Consider the following 13033-nt stretch of genomic DNA (forward strand, 5'->3'; position numbering starts at 1 on the left):
TGGGGGGGAGAGGGGGAGGGGGCTATGGGGTGTGAGCGAGGACACGGGGGGGCACAGAGGTGGTGAAGGGGATGCGGGGGTGGATGTGGGGTTGGGGGGCACACAGTGGGGGGGGGCACAGTGTGGGGGTCCCGCCGTGCCCCCCCGGCTGAGCGCTGGGTGCTGGCACAGACGTGGGACGCGGTGACGCTGGGGCTGGGCTGCCTGCTGGCACTGCTGCTGCTCGCCCTCGGGCCTGCTGGCGCTGCTGGGACACCGCCGGTATGGGGGGGGGGCAATGTGGGGGGGTGGGGGGTCAATATGGGGGGGGTGTGGGGGGGGTATGGGGGGGGGTATGGGGTCAATATGGGGGGTGTGGGGTGGGTATGGGGGGGGTGGGGGGTCAATATGGGGGGGTATGGGGTCAATATGGGGGGGGTGTGGGGGGGGGTATGGGGGGGGTGTGGGGTCAATATGGGGGGTGTGGGGGGGGTTTGGGGCGGTATGGGGGGGATATGGGGAGGAATGGGGGGGTGTGTGGGGGAGGTACAGAGGGGAGATGGGGGGGTATGGGGTGGGTAAGGGGTGTGTTGTGGGGGGGGGTAAGGGGGGGTATGGGGTGGGTAAGGAGAGGGTTAGGGGGGTATGGGGTGGGTGTAGGGGGGATATGGGGTGGGTATGGGGGGTATGGGGCGGGTATCAGGGGGTATGGGGGGGCAAGGGGGGGGTATGGGGTGGGTAAGGGGGGGGTTGGGGGGGTAAGGGGGGGTATGGGGTGGGTAAGGAGAGGGTTAGGGGGGGTATGGGGTGGGTTGTAGGGGGGATATGGGGTGGGGTATGGGGGGTATGGGGCGGGTATCAGGGGGTATGGGGGGGGCAAGGGGGGGTATGGGGTGGGGTAAGGGGGGGTTGGGGGGGTGTGGGGTCAATATGGGGGGGGTATGGGGGGGATATGGGGGGAATATGGGGGGTATGGGGTGGGTATCAGGGGGTATGGGGTTAATATGGGGGGGTATGGGGGTGGTACAGGGGTGAGATGGGGGGATATGGGGTGGATATGGGGTGGGTATAGGGGGATATGGGGCCAATATGGGGGGGTAAGAGGGGGTAAGGGGGGGGTGCGGGGTGGGTATAGGGTGGTATGGGGCTGTGGGGGGGGGGATGGGGGTGGGTATCAGGGGCTATGGGGTGGTTATGGGGGATATGGGGGGGGTATGGGGGGGATATGGGGGCACTGGGGCCGGGGGGGTTGTGTCGGGGGGGGGGCTGCCCTGTGCTGTCCCCCCCCCCAGGACGCTGCAGGAGAAGCTGTGGCCGCCCGTGCCCGGCCCCGAGCGCAGCTTCCAGGGGCTCTTCGGTGCCCTGCGGGGGCAACTTCCAGGTGGGGGGGGGGGCACCTGGGGGATGGGGGGGGTCGTGGTGGGATGGGGGGGGGGACTGGGTTGGTGCAGACCCCATAGGAATGGGGTGGGGGGGGGGCGCTGCAGGGCCTAGGGGAGGCTGGGGGGGTAAAATAATGGGGGGGGGGGCTAGAATAAGGGGGGGGGGTTAAAATAAGGGGGGGGGGTGTGTTATTGTAGGTCCTACCTCAATGGGGGGGGTCTGGGGGGGGGTTACCTCAACGGGGGGGGGGTTTGGGGGGGCTCTTTGGGGGGGTTATCCCAAGGGGGGGGCATCTGGGGGGGTGGGATTTACCCCAATGGGGGGGGATTTACCCCAAGGGGGGGGCATCTGGGGGGGGTGTGGGGGGTGTTACCTCAAGGGGGGGGTCACCTTGGGGGGGGGGGGTCACCCATCAGGGGGTGCCTGACCCCGTGTCCCCCCCCCCCCCCCCCCAGCTGTGGCTGTTCCAGGGGGTGCGGGAGCCCTGGACACCCCCCGGGGGCAGCGTGGAGGAGCTGCCCAGCGCCGTGGAGGAGGTGGACCCCCCCCCGGGCAAAGAAGCCCCCCCGGCCGAGCCCCCCCTCGCTGCCACCCCCCCCCCAGCCCCCCCCCCGGCTGCCCCCACCCCCCGCCACCCCCCCCCGGCGGCCCCTCGCCCGCCTCCAGCTTCGAGTACACCCTCTTCGACCCCGGCTCGGCCCTGCTGTGCCCCCCCCCGCGCCCCCCCCCGGCCCCCCCCCCACCCCACGGACCCTACGCCAACCTCTCCCCCCCCCCCCCACAAAAGCCTCCCCCCCCCCCCCCCGATGGGGGAGCCCCCAAGGAGCCCCCCCACCACAACAGGCCCCCCCCTCCCCCCCCCGGAGCGGCCCCGTCACGGGGACCCCCCCGGGTCTCTCGTGGGGGCCCCCCCGGGGCTGGGCCCCCCCCGGACCGCCCCCCCCCCTACGTGCTCTGCTCCTAAGGGTGGCGGAGAGGGGGGGGGGGCACGGGGCTGGGGTCACAGCCGGAGGGGGGGGGGGGGCACGTGGGGACGCGGTGACGTCACGGAGGAGCTGCTGGTGACGTCACGTGGGGGACGCCGTGACGTCATGGTGACGTCACACGGGAACGCTTGTGACGTCATGGAAGGGGCGTGGTGACGTCACACAGGAACACTGTGACGTCATGGAGGGGCCATGGTGACGTCACACAGGGACACCGTGATGTCATGGAGGAGCCATGTTGTGGTGACATCACCCAGGAAAGCTGTGACATCACGGAGAGGCCGTGGTGACGTCATGTGGGAACGCTGTGACGTCATGGAGGGGCCATGGTGACGTCACACAGGGACACCGTGATGTCATGGAGGAGCCACGTTGGGGTGACATCACCCAGGAAAGCTGTGACATCACGGAGAGGCTGTGGTGACGTCACGTGGGAACGCTGTGACATCGTGGAGGGGCCGTGTGACATCACATAGGGACACCGTGACGTCATGGAGGGGCCATGATGTGGTGACGTCACATGGGAACACCGTGACATCATGGAGAGGCTGCGGTGACATCACACAGGGACACCGTGACGTCACAGAGAAGTCATGGTGACGTCACACGGGGACGCCGTGACGTCATGGAGGAGCCACATTGGGGTGACGTCACCCAGGAAAGCTGTGACGTCACAGAGGGGGCCATGGTGACGTCACACGGGAACACCGTGACATCGTGGAGGGGCCATGGTGACATCACACAGGGACGCCGTGACGTCATGGAGGAGCCACGTTGGGGTGACATCACAAAGGAGAGCTGTGACGTCACAGAGAGGTCGTGGTGACGTCACGTGGGAACGCTGTGACATCGTGGAGGGGCCATGGTGACATCACACAGGGACACCGTGACGTCACAAAGGAGCCACGACATGATGACGTCACACGGGAACACCGTGACATCATGGGGAGACCACGGTGACATCACACGGGGACGCTGTGACATCACGGAGGGGCCACATCGCGGTGACATCACACGGACACACCGTGCATGGGGACAGCCCCCCCCGTACCACGAGGGGACACCGGGGGGGGGGGCCACCAGGCGCTGCCCCCCCCCCCCCCCCCCAAGGACCCGTTTTGCCTTTGCTTTGGTTGCGTTTTGTTTTGTTTTTTTTTTTTAATTCCCGTTTTTGGGCTGTTTTTATAATAAAGAATCCGCCGGCTCAGCCCGCGCCTTCCAGTGGGGGGGGCCACAGGGCGTGGGGCCCCTCCCAGCAAGCGGGGGGGGGCTGATAAGGCCTTATCAGGAGCCCCCAGGTGGTGGCCGAGCCCGCGGGGGGGGGGGGCACCTGGCTCTCTGTGTCCCCACGCTCGCAGGCGGTGACGCACGGGGGGGGGGCAGTGTTGTGTGTGTGTCCCCCCCCCCGATATGGGGCCATGTCCAGGTCCTCCTTGTTGAGGGGGGGGGGCAGGCGGTGTCCGTGTCACTGTCTGTGTCACCGTGAGGGGCGGTGTCCCCGTCACCGCCCCCCCCCCCCAGCACGGGGGGGGGTCCCCAACAGTGTCACGGCGATACGTAGGGGCTCTGTGCCCCCCCCCCACACCGTGCTCATCCCCAGGCCTCGCCCCCCCCTCCTCCTCCTCCATCATCATCCTCATCTCCTCCGTCGTCTTCATCCCCGCTGCCCCCTTCGGCGGGGGTGACGCTGAGGGCCCCCCCCGGGGGGTCGAAGCGAAGCTGCCAACACCGTGGGGCCCCCCCGGGCCGGACAAGCCGGGCGTTGACGCAGACGGGGACCCCGTGGTGGCGGCGGGGGGGGCGCAGGCGGCACTCGGCGGGGAAATAACGGCGCAGGGCGGGCAGCACGTGGGGGCCGGGGGGGGGGGGCAAGCGCAGAGCCGCCAGCACTTCCCCGGGGGGGTTGGGGGCGCGGGAGGTTTCCAGCAGGAGGGCGGCCAAGCGGGCGGCCCCCCCCGCCCCCCCAGGACCCCCCCCATCCACGTAGTGCTCCAGCCCGTCCAGCAGCAGCAGCCCGGGGGGGCGCGGAGAGGCCGCCGCCGCCCCCAGCTCCCGGCACAGGGCCCCCAGGGTGGGGGGGTAACGGAGCTCCAGGCGCTGGGGGGGGGGGGGAGCACGGTCAGGACACGCCCCCTAGGGGCTAGGACACGCCCCCCCGGGCGATAAGCCACGCCCCTAAGGTGCGAAACCACGCCCCTAAGGTGATAAGTCACGCTTCCCAAGGTGGTAAGCCACGCCCCCCCAGGTGGCAAGCCATGCTCCCAAGGTGGTAAGCCACGCCCCAAGGTGGTAAGCCACGCCCCCCCCAGGTGGTGAGCCACGCCCACGATGAGCTAGGTCCCATCCAACATGCGCTAGGCCCCCGCCCCCATGCACTAGGCCACGCCCCAATGAGCTAAGCAACGCCCCCCCGGTGCGCGGAGCCACGCCCTCCACGTGCTATGCCACGCCCTCGATGCGTTATGACACGCCCCCATGCGTTAGGACACGCCCCCTTGCAACAGGCCACGCCCCCACGCAGGGTGCCCCTTTCCCATGGGGCTCACCCACCCAGAGCCCCGCCCCCAGCGCGTAGCCCCGCCCCCGATGCGCGAAGCCCCGCCCCCCCGGGTGCCCCTTCCCCTGCAGGTAACCCACCCAGAGCCACGCCCCCGATGCACGAAGCCCCGCCCACCCGCTGCCCAGCCCCTCCCCCTCACAGCTGCACCCCACCCACTCGCCCAGAACCACGCCCCCCAGAAGGCCCCGCCCCCCGGGGTGAAGCCGAGAAGCCCCGCCCCCTCCGCGCAAGCCCCGCCCATGCTCAGAACACTTCACATGCAAAGCCCCGCCCCTTCGCGAGAAACCACGCCCCCCGCACGTGCCCAGCAAGCCACGCCCCCAACCACGGCCCCGCGCCGCGCTGCCCCAGCAGGCCCCGCCCCCTCTAGCAGGCCCCGCCCCCCTCCGCCGCGGCCCCGCTCACCTGCAGCGCCCTCGGGTCGGTGCCGCCGCCTCCCGGCAGCCTCGGGAGCGCGCTGGGAGCCAGGAAGAGCGCCCGGGGCCCGTCGCCGCCGCCCGCCAGCGCCGCCCGCAGCAGCAGCGCCGTGCGGCCCGAGCCCGCCGGGCCCAGCACCAGCACCGGCACCGGCACCGGCGGCACCTCCGCCACAGCGCCCAGCGCCCGCTCCAGCGCCGCCGCCATCCGCGGGCCGGCCAATCGCCGCGCGGCTCCCCGGCGGGCGGCCAATCCGAGGGGAGCGGCCCTCGGCCCCGCCACGCCTCGGCCAATCGGGGAGGAGCTCCCCTCAGAGCCGCTCCCGCCCACCGCGCGCGCCTCAGCCAATCAAGAGAGAGCTCCCCCCCCCCCCGAGCCGCTCCCGCCCGCCGCGCGCTCCTCAGCCAATCGGAAGGGAGCTCCCCTCAGCGCTTCTCCCGCCCGCCGCGCGCTCCTCAGCCAATCGGGGCTAGGCCGCGGCCTCTCCCGCTTTCTTATTGGTCGCTCACACCGCCAATCCGCCGCCGCCCCGCCCCCTTACGAGCCTCACCACACCGCGCGGCGGAGCCAATGGGGAGGCGGTACCCTCTCCCCGGGGGCGTGGCCAAGGGGGCGGGGGGGCTGTCAATCACCCAGCGTTGCCTAGCAACGCGTTGCCGGGCGACGGCGGGCGGTTGCCTTGGCGACGGGGCGGGGCGGGGCGGGGCGGGGCGGGGCTCCGGAGGAAGGGCGCGCGCGCTGAGCCCGCGCGCGCGCAATTTTACGCGCGCCGCAGCCGCGCGCCCGCCCCCGTGCACGCGCCCGCCCCTTGTGCACACGAAATCTCCCGCCCGTGCACGCCCACCGAGCCGTGCACGCGCCTCGTGCACGCGCAGATAGACCTCTCGCCCCCCCCTCCCCCCACTCGCGTGCACGGTTGTGCGCGGCCCCGCTGGGCCCCTTCCTGTGCACGCCCGCGGGGTCCCACCCGCGTGCACGCGCCTCGGGGTGCAGGGGGGGCTTCTGCGCCCTGGGGCGCACGAGCATGCACGGGGATGGATGCACGAGGGTGCACGAGGATGGATGCACGAGGGTGCACGGGGATGCACGAGAACACACGAGGATGCACAGAGATGCACGAGGATGCACGAGGATGCACGAGGATGGATAGGCAAGGGTGCAGGGGGATGCACGAGGTTGCATGGGGATGCACGGGGATGCAGGAGGATGGATAGAGGAGGGTGCAGGGGGGTGCAGGGGGTGATGCACAAGGATGCAGGGCGTTGCACGAGGATGCACAAGGTTGCACGGGGTTGCACAAGGATGCATGAGGTTGTAGGGGGATGCACAGGGATGCAGGAGGATGTATAGACAAGTATGCAGGAGTGATGCACGAGGATGCAGGGGGTTGCACGAGGTTGCACGAGGATACAGGGTGTTGCACGGGGTTGCACAAGGATGCACAGGGTTGCACGAGGATGCACAAGAATGCACAGGGACGCGGGAGGATGTATAGAGGAGGATGCAGGGGTGATGCACGAGTTTGCACGGGGTTGCACAAGTTTGCATGGGGATGCACAAAGATGCAGGGGGATGTATAGAGGAAGATGCAGGGGGGTGCAGGGGGTGATGCACAAGGATGCAGAGGGTTGCACGAGGATGCACAAGGTTGCCCAGGGATGCACAGGGTTGCATGGGGATGCAGGAGGATGTATAGGAGAGGATGCAGGGGGGTGAATGAAGTTGCACGAGGATGCACGGGGATGCATGGGGTTGCACAAGGATGCATGGGGACACAGGGGGGTGCACAGGGATGCAGGAGAATGTATAGACGAGGATGTAGTGGTGATGCACGAGGACGCAGGGGTTTGCACGGGGATGCACGGGGTTGAAGGAGGTTGCATGAGGTTGCATGAGGTTGCATGAGGTTGCACAAGAATGCACAGGGTTGCATGAGGATGCATGGGGATGCAGGAGGATGTATAGACGAGGATGCAGGGGTTTGCACTGGGTTGCACGGGGTTGCACGGGGCTGCACGGGGTTGTATGGGGTTGCACGAGGATGCACGGGGTTGCACGAGGGTGCACGAGGATGCATGGCATTGCAAGAGGATGCACAGGGATGCAGGGGGATGCAGGAGGACGTATAGACGAGGACGCAGCGGTGACACACGAGGACGCAGGGGCTCGCACGGGGTTGCAGGGGCTTGCACGAGGACACGGGTAGTTGCACAAGGATGCACGGGGTTGCACAAGGATGCACAAGGATGCATGGTGTTGCATGGGCATGCAGGAGGATGTACAGATGAGGATGTAGGGGTGATGCACAAGGATTTAGGGGTTTGCACGGGGTTGCAGGGGGTTGCACGAGGATGCACAAGGGTGCACGAGGACGCACAAGGATGCATAGTGTTGCACGGGGTTGCACAAGGATGCAAGGTGTTGCATGGGGATGCATGGGGATGCAGGAGGATGTACAGATGAGGATGTAGGGGTGACGCACGAGGATTCAGGGGTTTGCACGAGGATGCACAGGGTTGCACGAGGATGCCCAAGGATGCATAGTGTTGCACAAGGATGCATAGCGTTGCACGAGGACGCACGAGGATGCAGAGGGACGTACAGAGGAGGCCGCAGCGCTGGCACACGAGGCCGCGGGGGCTCGCAAGGGGGTCGCAAGGGGCTTGCACGAGGACGCGGGCGGTTGCACGAGGATGCACGGGGGGTCGCACGAGGAGGCCGGGGCGAGGCGTCCCCTCGGCTACGCGTATTCTCAAGCAATAACAGCGCGTCCGTATTATCCGCCCGAGAATACCCGTCGCCGAAGGGCGCGGGGCTCCGGTGAGGGGGGGGGCAGGGGGGCAGGGGGGGGGTCATTTGGGTTGGGGTCCGTCTTGGAAGGTGAGGGGGGGGGGTGCATATATCAGGGGGAGGGGGGCCGGAACCCGATAATGGGGGAACCCCAGGGTTGGGGGCGATGGAGCCGGGGGGGCCCCGCCCCTGGCAGCACCACGGACAGCTCCCAGCCCCCCCCCCCCCCAAAAAAAAAAAAATAATAGGGCGCTATAGGGGCTCTATAGGGGCGCTATAGGGGCTGCGATAAGGACGGGGCCCCCCCCAGCCCCATAAGACCCCCCCCCCCCCCCCAGCAGGGCTCCTCCCATGGGCCGCGCCCCTCCCGCCCCCCCCCCCCATCCCCATCTATAGGTCCCCGTCTATAGGGTCCGGGGGGTGGGGGGGGGGCGGGGAGGGGGGGGGTGAATTGGGGGAGGGGGGGGGTTAAAGGGGGGGGGTCCCGGCCCCGGGCTCACCTCGGCCGCCGCCGCCGGTGCCGGAGCCACCGCCCCGCTGCAGTCCGGGGGGGGGGGGGTTGGGGGGGGGCGGGGGGGAGGAGGAGGGGGGGCGTGGCTTCGTGGAGGACACGCCCACTGGACACGCCCACCTCCCCCCAGGCACGCCCACGCAAAGGCGGCAGCGCCTATAGGAGCCCGGCGGGCACGTGGGACGGACCCTATAGGACCCCCCCTATAGAGCCCCCAGACCCTATAGGCCCGGCCCCTATAGGGTCAGCTCCTATAGAACCCCCTATAAAGCCCCGAGACCCCATAGACCCGGCCCCTATAGAACCCCCAGACCCTATAGACCTGCTCCCTATAGGCCCATACCCTATAGCACCCCCCCTATAGCGCCCCCAGACCCTATAAACCCGGCCCCTATAGGGCCAGCTCCTATAGCACCCCCCCTATAGAGCCCCCAGACCCTATAGACCCGGCCCCTATAGGGTCAGCTCCTATAGAACCCCCTATAAAGCCCCGAGACCCTATAGACCCGGCCCCTATAGAACCCCCAGACCCTATAGGCCCGGCCCCTATAGGGTCAGGTCCTATAGAATCCTATATAGCGCCCCCAGGCCCTATAGACCCAGCCCCTATAGGGTCAGCTCCTATAGCAGCCCCCCTATAGAGCCCCCAGACCCCATAGACCCGGCCCCTATAGAACCCTTAGGCCCTATAGACCTGGCCCCTATAGGCCCAGACCCTATAACACACCCCATATGGCGCCCCCAGACCGTATAGACCTGGCACCTATAGGGTCAGCTCCTACAGAAACCCCCATAGCACCCCCCAGACCCTATAGACCTGGACCCTATGGAATCCCTAGACCCTATAGACCAGGCCCCTATATGGTCAGCTCCTATAGAATCCCCTATAGCGCCCCCAGACCCTATAGGCCCGGCCCCTATAGGCCCAGACCTCTATAGCACCCTCCCCATAGCTCCCCCAAGTCCTATAGCACCCCCCCCCCCAGCCCCTATAGGGTCCCCCCCCAATTCCATAGATAACCCCATCCCCTATAGCACCCCCATCCCCTATAGGCCCCCCCAGTCCTATAGACCCCCGCCAGGCCCTATAGGGTCCCCCCCCATTCCATAGATAACCCTATCCCCTATAGCTCCCCCATAGCCCCCCCATCCCCTATAGCCCCCCTATAGCCCCCCCCATCCCCTATAACCCCCCAATCCCCTATAGGGCCCCCCCATCCCCTATAGCTTCCCCCATCCCCTATAGCCCCCCCCCGACACAGGCAGTTCGCACGCAGCCACTTTATTCCCGTCCCGCAGCCCCGCGTCTGCCCCCCCCCGCCCGCCCCCCCCCCAAATTTTGCACACGCGTGTGTCACGCGGGGAACCTTCCCCCCCCCCCCCACCCCCCCTCCCGTGCTCGTGACGCTCGTGTGGGAGGGGGGGGCGATGGCTGCAGCCCCCCCCCCCCCCCCGGGTGGGGGGGCTCAGGTGACGGCCGGGAACTCGGCTCGGCGTGCCTGGGGGGGGGACACGGGGGGGGCACGGGAGGTCCCCATGGCCCCATAGCCCCCCGGGGGGGCTCAGGACCCCCCCAGGACCCCCCCCATAGGACTCAGGACCCCCCCATATCCCCTATAGGACTCAGGACCCCCCCATGGGACTCAGGACCCCCCCATGACCCCCCCCATAGGACTCAGGACCCCCCCATATTCCCTATAGGACTCAGGACCCCCCCCATAGGACTCAGCCCCTCCCCCATATCCCCTATAGGACTCAGGACCCCCCCCCATAAGACTCAGGACCCCCCCCATGACCCCCCCCATATCCTATAGGACTCAGGACTCCCCCCCAGCACCCCCATAGGGTCTGGGTGCCCCCATGGTGCTCAGGACCCCCCCCCATGAACCCCCCCATAGGACTCAGGACCCCCCCATGGGGCCCAGGACCCCCCCCAATATCCCCTATAGGACTCAGGACCCCCCCATAGGGCTCAGGACCCCCCCATAGGACTCAGGACCCCCCCATATCCCCTATAGGACTCAGCCCCCCCCACCCAAATATCCTATAGGACCCCCCCAGCACCCCCATAGGCTCTGGATGCCCCCCCAGGGTCCCAAGACCCCCCCCATAACCTGGGGGTGCCCCCCCCATAGGGTCCCCATGTGCCCCCCCCCATTTTTGCCCCCCCAATATTTTTGCCCCCCCCATTTTTGCCCCCTCCCCAATATTTTTACCCCCTCCCCCCTATTTTTGCCCCCTCCCCCCAATTTATGCCCCCCCCCCCAATATTTTTTTGCCTCCCTCCCCCTCACCTGGGTGACGCTGAGCTCCTCGAGGGGGGGCTGGGGACGGGGCACCTCGGGGGGGGCTCTGGGGGGGGCTCCCCCCACGGTGCCCCCCCCCGGCGGCCCCCCCTTGCACTGGAAGTTGCCCACCACGCAGGTCACCTGGGGGGGGGGGGGGCAGGGTTATTTGGGGGGGGGGCACGGGGGAGATTTTTGGGATCCTGAGAAAATTTTGGGGGGGGGTCCCAGGAATATTTGGGGGGGGGACCCAAAGGGGAGTTGGGATCCCAGAGGGGTTTTTTTTGGGGGGGGGTTCACATGGGTTTGGGGGTCCCAGGGATATTTTGGGGGGGGGTCCCAGGAAGATTTTGGTGTTTCTTAGAATATTTGGGGGGGGGTCCCCCAAATCTTTGGGGGGGGGTCCCAAGCGGGATCCCAGGGCTCAGCCCCCCCCTCTTTGGGATCCCATGGGCCACACCAGGCACATTGTGGGGGGGTCACCCAAATATTTTTTTTTTGTGGGGGGGTCACCCAAATAAATATTATTTTTTTTTAGAGGGGGGGGCATTTTGGGGGCCCCCCCTCACCAGGAAGGCAGTGATGGCAGTGCCAAAGCCCTCCAGCACATCACCCCAGTGCTTTGGGGGGGGAATTTACCCAAATAAATCCCCAAATAAATCCCCAAATACTTTTTTTTTTCTTTGGGGGGGGGGGTTACCCAAATAAATATTATTTTTTTTGGAGGGGGGGGCATTTTGGGCCCCCCCCTGCCCCAGAAAGGTGGTGATGGCAGTGCCAAAGCCCACCTGCACATCACCCCAGGGCTTGGTGGGGGGGGAATTTACCCAAATAAATCCCCAAATATTAATTTTTTTTGGAGGGGGGGGCATTTTGGGGGCCCCCCCCCACCAGAAAGGCAGTGATGGCAGTGCCAAAGCCCGCCAGCACATCACCCCAGGGCTTGGGGAGGGGGGAATTTACCCAAATAAATCCCCAAATATTAATATTTTTTTTGGGGGGGGGGTTAATTTTGGGGCCCCCCCCTCACCAGGAAGGCGGCGATGGCAGTGCCAAAGCCATCAACCCAGTGCTTTGGGGGGGGTCACCCAAATAAATCCCCAAATAAATCCCCAAATAAATCCCCAAATATTAATTTTTTTTTGGGGGGGGGGGGTAATTTTGGGGCCCCCCCTCACCAGGAAGGCGGCGATGGCGGTGCCGGTGACGAAGCCGGCCAGCACGTCGGCCCAGTGGTTGCGGTGCTCGGCCACGCGCACGGCCCCCAGCAGGAAGGGGGGGCCGCCAGCCCCAGCACCGCCGCCGGCTTGGCCAGTCGAGAGCCCCCCCCCCGCCACGCCAAGGTCACGTAGAGCTGGAAAAAGGGGGGGGGAGGGAAGCAAAAATAATTAATTAAAAAATTTTAAAAATTTTAAACTTAAAAAATGAATAAAAATAAATAAAAATGTAAAAAAAATGTTAAAATAATAATAATAAAATAATAATTAAAAATTAATTAAAAATAATAAAAAAAAATAAATTAAAAATTAAAAAATAATTAAAAAATAAAAATGAAATAATTAACTAAAACTAAAAACTAAAAAAATAAAAAAAAATTAGAAAATAAATAATTAAAATTTAAAAAAAATTAAATATGATTTTTAAAAAATAAAATAATTAATTAAAACTAAAAACAAAACAAAACAAGAAATAAATAAATAAATAAATAAGTAAATAAAAATAAAAATAATTAAAATAAATAAATAATTAATTGAAACTAAAAACTAAAAAAATAAAAATTAAATAAGTAAAAACTAAAACATAAAAAAAAAAAATAACTAATTCAATAATTAAATGATTAAATATTTAAAAAAATAAATGGGGGGCTCACAGCCCCAGCTGGGGGGTTTTAGGAGGCCCCTAAAAGCCCCCCCCCAAAAAAAAAACAACCCAAAGGCTGTGTTCGCCCCCTCCCCCTTGTGCCAATTTTTCCCAGTTTCACCCCATTTCACCCACCGGCCCCCCCCAATTCTTCCCCCCCCCAATATCCTCTAAACCCCCAAATTCCCCAATGCCCCCATTCCCCCCTGACCCCCCCGACCCCAAATCCCCCCCCCATACCCCAAATGCTCCCCAACCCCCC

General features: G+C 64.9%; 3 protein-coding genes and 1 long non-coding RNA gene across 4 annotated transcripts; 1 reads left to right on the forward strand and 3 right to left on the reverse strand.

Moving 5' to 3' along the window:
• The first annotated feature begins 113 nt into the window (after window positions 1-113).
• On the forward strand, window positions 114-2071 carry LOC311429587. Its single transcript, XR_014688294.1, has 3 exons — window positions 114-261; window positions 1272-1360; window positions 1818-2071. It is a non-coding gene; the product is annotated as an uncharacterized lncRNA (long non-coding RNA).
• A 1415-nt stretch (window positions 2072-3486) lies between these two features.
• On the reverse strand, window positions 3487-6337 carry SWSAP1 (SWIM-type zinc finger 7 associated protein 1). Its single transcript, XM_084540679.1, has 2 exons — window positions 5314-6337; window positions 3487-4445 (listed from the first exon to the last, which is right to left on the reverse strand). Exons 1-2 carry the CDS (start codon window positions 5530-5532, stop codon window positions 3939-3941), a joined length of 726 nt encoding a protein of 241 aa, XP_084396805.1. The 5' UTR covers window positions 5533-6337; the 3' UTR covers window positions 3487-3938.
• Window positions 5954-8146, reverse strand: LOC311429586 (uncharacterized protein; the record flags this gene model as incomplete). The annotated part of the gene is made up of 3 exons (XM_084540677.1): window positions 6510-8146; window positions 6293-6455; window positions 5954-6003 (listed from the first exon to the last, which is right to left on the reverse strand). Exons 1-3 carry the CDS (start codon window positions 7710-7712, stop codon window positions 5954-5956), a joined length of 1416 nt encoding a protein of 471 aa, XP_084396803.1. The 5' UTR covers window positions 7713-8146.
• Window positions 8147-10072: 1926 nt separating this feature from the next.
• LOC311429588 (phospholipid phosphatase-related protein type 2-like) lies at window positions 10073-12265 on the reverse strand (the record flags this gene model as incomplete). The annotated part of the gene is given in 4 exon segments (XM_084540678.1): window positions 10073-10125; window positions 10921-11055; window positions 12090-12187; window positions 12190-12265. Coding segments are annotated over 4 exon segments (342 nt in total), but the record flags the coding sequence as incomplete, so codon positions are not given.
• Between the last annotated feature and the right edge of the window lie 768 nt (window positions 12266-13033).

The sequence above is a fragment of the Aythya ferina genome (assembly GCF_964211825.1).
Source record: "Aythya ferina genome assembly, contig: HAP1_SCAFFOLD_1403, whole genome shotgun sequence".
NCBI classification, from domain to species: domain Eukaryota; kingdom Metazoa; phylum Chordata; class Aves; order Anseriformes; family Anatidae; genus Aythya; species Aythya ferina.

What these genes read in the sequence shown, in the direction of transcription:
- SWSAP1 (XM_084540679.1), bottom strand. Translation starts at nt 5,532, where the DNA reads ATGGCGGCGGCGCTGGAGCGGGCGCTGGGCGCTGTGGCGGAGGTGCCG. An exon ending in CCGACCCGAGGGCGCTGCAG is followed by an intron (nt 4,446 to 5,313) that starts GTGAGCGGGGCC and finishes CCCCCCCCCCAG; the next exon opens with CGCCTGGAGCTCCGTTACCC.